Below are 3,509 nucleotides of genomic sequence, written 5' to 3'. Positions count from 1 at the left end.
GAGATGGAGTTTCACTGTGTTAGCCAGGATGGTCTCAGTCTCTTGACCTCATGATCCCCCTGCCTCGGCTGCCCAGAGTGCTGGGATTATAGGCATGAGCCACTGTGCTCAGCTGCTTCTGACCTTTTGACCATTAGAATCTGGAGAGGCCTTTGTAGATGGCAGGGATTGCACATGCATAGCCCCAGAGGCAGGGAGGCCAGGGGGTGATGAGAGGGGATGGAAGGGATGAGAAGCTGTGTGTAGAGAGAGGGCTGAGGTGTGTGTGCGGAGGCCGCGGATGCCAAGGGACGTGTTTGAGGCTGTGTCCCAGCAGGTTTTGGAGGGCACAACTGGGAAAAGGCAGACGGAACATTCTAGGGTGGTGGAAATGTTCCATATTGTGATAGGAGTGTGGGCTGCATGACCATACAAAATGGTCAAAACTCAGCAAATGAACATTTAAGGTTTGTGCATTTTACTGTATCTAAAGATATAAAGAAAAGAATCAGAACGGCCTGCAGGGTGAAGTGTTAAGTGGTGGTATACTAGTGTATACCTTTCAAACGCATAAAAAATACAAGATGGATTAACGGATGGAGGCAAATATGACAAGAATGTGAATGGTGGGTATAGCTGGTGGGAACAACGTGGCAACCATGTGTGTCCACTGTACGATTCCTTCAGCTTTGCTGCAGGTATGACAATTTCATGAGGAAATAGTTGGGAAAAACCTTGTATCTTGTGTGTAATAGACTCTCAATAAACAGCAGCTGTTGTTATTACTTTGGGACTATTATTTCAGACCCCTAAGAAGTGAGTGAGGAATGTTTTTAAGATAAAAAAAGATGCCATCCATTTACCAGTCCCAAGTTTGAGGAGTTGGATCCATCTTCATCTCCCTTAGTCCTAAAATCGGCCCTGTGAGGCAGGTACTGTACTCGTTTACCAGACGGAAGGAATGTGAGGCTCAGAGGAGGGAAGTGGCTGGCCCAAGGTCATATGCTAAGTTGGGGGTTGAGCAGGGTTTGAACCTGGGTCATCCTGATGCTGGGTCCAGCCTGGGTACCTCCTGCCTACCCAGATGATCTGGAATGGCTAGTGCCTGCCTTAGAGCTAGAAACTAGATGTGTCTGGGGGTGCTTCCTGTTCCCCAAGCTTGGGGCCTAGCTGGGGTCTCCAGGAATGTGCCCAGCCCGAGGGCTGATAAAACCAGCTCATGTGACACCATCTGGGACTGAGTGCAGGTCTTGGAATTAGCCACAAACCGCAAAACCTGTGGTTTTGGGGCTCAACGGCCAATTTGCAGAGCAAATCTGAATTCCGGTCTCTTGTAATTACACGGTATTTCCCTCTCCGGGGTCGGGGCTCAGTCTCAGGCTGCTATATAAGAGTGACCTGTGACCAGACTCAGCTAAAGGCAGAGGGTTCGGGGAACGGGGACCTCTCAGGACTCAGCGCCAGGGACCTCCTGCGGGTAAGAAAGAGACCCTTGTCTACTCAGTGTCCAGTGGGGGAGGCAGAGGCCTGGGAAGTAATGAGGAGAGAGTCCCAGCCTAGAGATCCATCAGAATGGCCCCTCTCCAAGTTCAGGTGTCTTATCTTTGCATAGGCCTAGTCAGGAGAGCCTCTTGGAAATCAACAAAAAGGCCTGGGTGATACCAATTACATGCGTGAACAGAGCTGCACTCATCTTTCCCAGGGATGTCGGGTACCCAGGACCTTTTCTCAGATACTCCTCAGCTGTTTGCTGATGCCAGAAATCCTTCCATCCATGCCCATCTTTTTAATTAAAAGGGGTGATTCCTTTTTGAACGCAGCTCTCTGGAAAGCGAGATAGGGATGAGATGAGGAAGCCAGAAAAAAAAAATCCTGCATATAGCAGTCCTTTTTATTCTAGTATAAATTATTGCATCCAATATTCTTCTGGGAGCAGATAGGAGTGGGGAAAGAATTTGGGGACTTTGTGAAGTCCAAGAGAGGTGGGGACAGAACAAAGAAGAGAGGGTGCCTAAACAGAGATGGCTGGAACCAGCAACTTTTTGGCTCAGGTGAGAGGCCATACCCTGTGCTGACCCCCGAGGCTGGTGGATGTGTAGCTAGGGCTGATGGAGTGAGAGAAGCGGGTGAGGGCACAAAGGCAGCAAAAGAAAATTTCCCGGAGGCTATGCAGCTCCTTCCAAAACGTATGCCTCACTTCTCCAATATCATGACACTTCTCTCCCGCTTCTTAGGGGTCTGAAATAATAGTCCCAAAGTAATAACAATAGCTACTCTTTATTGAGTGTCTACTATGTATGAGATACAACTTGTTTGTGATTTGGGAACAGAGGTTCAAAAACGTAAAGTCTCTTTTCTAAGGATTAGGACCCAGATAGCTCTGACCCAGAGCCATTAATCTTAACATAGTGTAGAACTGACTCCTCCAAAGAGATGGGAAGAGTGTTTGCTGGCGAGCTGGATGTGTGGAAGGGTGGCTAGAGGGATGTGTGGATGAGTAGATGAAGTGATGGAAAGATGAATGGATGGATGGAAGGAAGGAAGGAAGGGTGGCGGCTGGATGGATAGAAGGATATAGGGCTTGCCAGCTGTTTGGATGACAGAAGGATGTTAGATACACAGGAGGATGGATGGATGACTGGATGGGCGGATGGATGAATACACAGAAGAAGGAGAATGTGTAGATGGGTGAACGCATGGGTGGGTGGACGGATGGATGGATATACGGCTTACCAGCTATTTGGATGACAGAGGGATAATAGATGGGAGGATAGCAGGTTGAATGGATGGATGGAAGAATAAATAAGAAGGGGAGAATGAGTAGATGAGCAAATGGGCGAGTGAGTAGACGGGACGATGCTGGAGAGATTTCCTCAGAGCCTGCCAGCTCCCAGTTTGGTGTTATGGTTGGAATCCCCATTACCCATCTCCCTGATGCTCAATTTGTCAATCTCATCTTGGGAGATAATTAGACATCCATTCTCTGAAACTTTATGTCACCAGATTCATTTCAATTTGAAAAACTCAAAAGGTGGTATCTGGAATTCTGGACCCTGCCTTACTGTGTGACCTTGGCTGGTTTCCCCCTGTCTCTGGGTCCCAGGGTCCTGAAGTGACCCTTGACTGGGGCTGCCTAGTGCCACCTGCCGGCCAGGGTGGTGGTGCTCAGCCACATCATCATCTGCACTTTCTCCTCCACAGAGAAGCAGCACGAGCATGTGGACGGCGTGGTGTGTGGCCACTCTGTCCATGGTGGCTGTGTGTGGCACCTGCCAACAGACAAACACGGTCCTCAGGGTGACCAAAGATGTGCTGAGCAATGGTGAGTCCAGCACCGAAGGGGTGAGGGTTGGCACGGGGTGAGCAGGGCAGCTCTGCCAACTCTGAAGTACCCAGGGACCTCCTCCTGCTGGCAGAGTCCACATCAGGTGGCTGGGTGACTTCTGCTCTCTGGGCCTTAGTTTCCTCTTTTTCTTTTGATTGCCATTTCCTGAGCACCTACTATGTGCCAAGCACCATACTGTGACTTT

General features: G+C 49.4%; 1 protein-coding gene across 1 annotated transcript in view; it reads left to right on the top strand.

Annotated features, from left to right (window-relative positions):
* The first annotated feature begins 1,394 nt into the window (after positions 1 to 1,394).
* BPIFB4 (BPI fold containing family B member 4) overlaps positions 1,395 to 3,509 on the top strand; it is a 29,590-nt gene continuing 27,475 nt past the window's right edge. Inside the window, exons 1-2 of the mRNA XM_017514330.2 lie at positions 1,395 to 1,454; positions 3,179 to 3,305. Coding sequence (XP_017369819.1) covers positions 3,196 to 3,305 — 110 coding nt within the window. The 5' untranslated portion in view covers positions 1,395 to 1,454; positions 3,179 to 3,195. The remainder of the gene's footprint in view (positions 1,455 to 3,178; positions 3,306 to 3,509) is intronic.

The sequence above is a fragment of the Cebus imitator genome, unplaced genomic scaffold (assembly GCF_001604975.1).
Source record: "Cebus imitator isolate Cc_AM_T3 unplaced genomic scaffold, Cebus_imitator-1.0 Scaffold18, whole genome shotgun sequence".
Taxonomy (NCBI): Eukaryota; Metazoa; Chordata; class Mammalia; order Primates; family Cebidae; genus Cebus; species Cebus imitator.
This window is presented reverse-complemented; position numbering and strand designations above follow the sequence as displayed.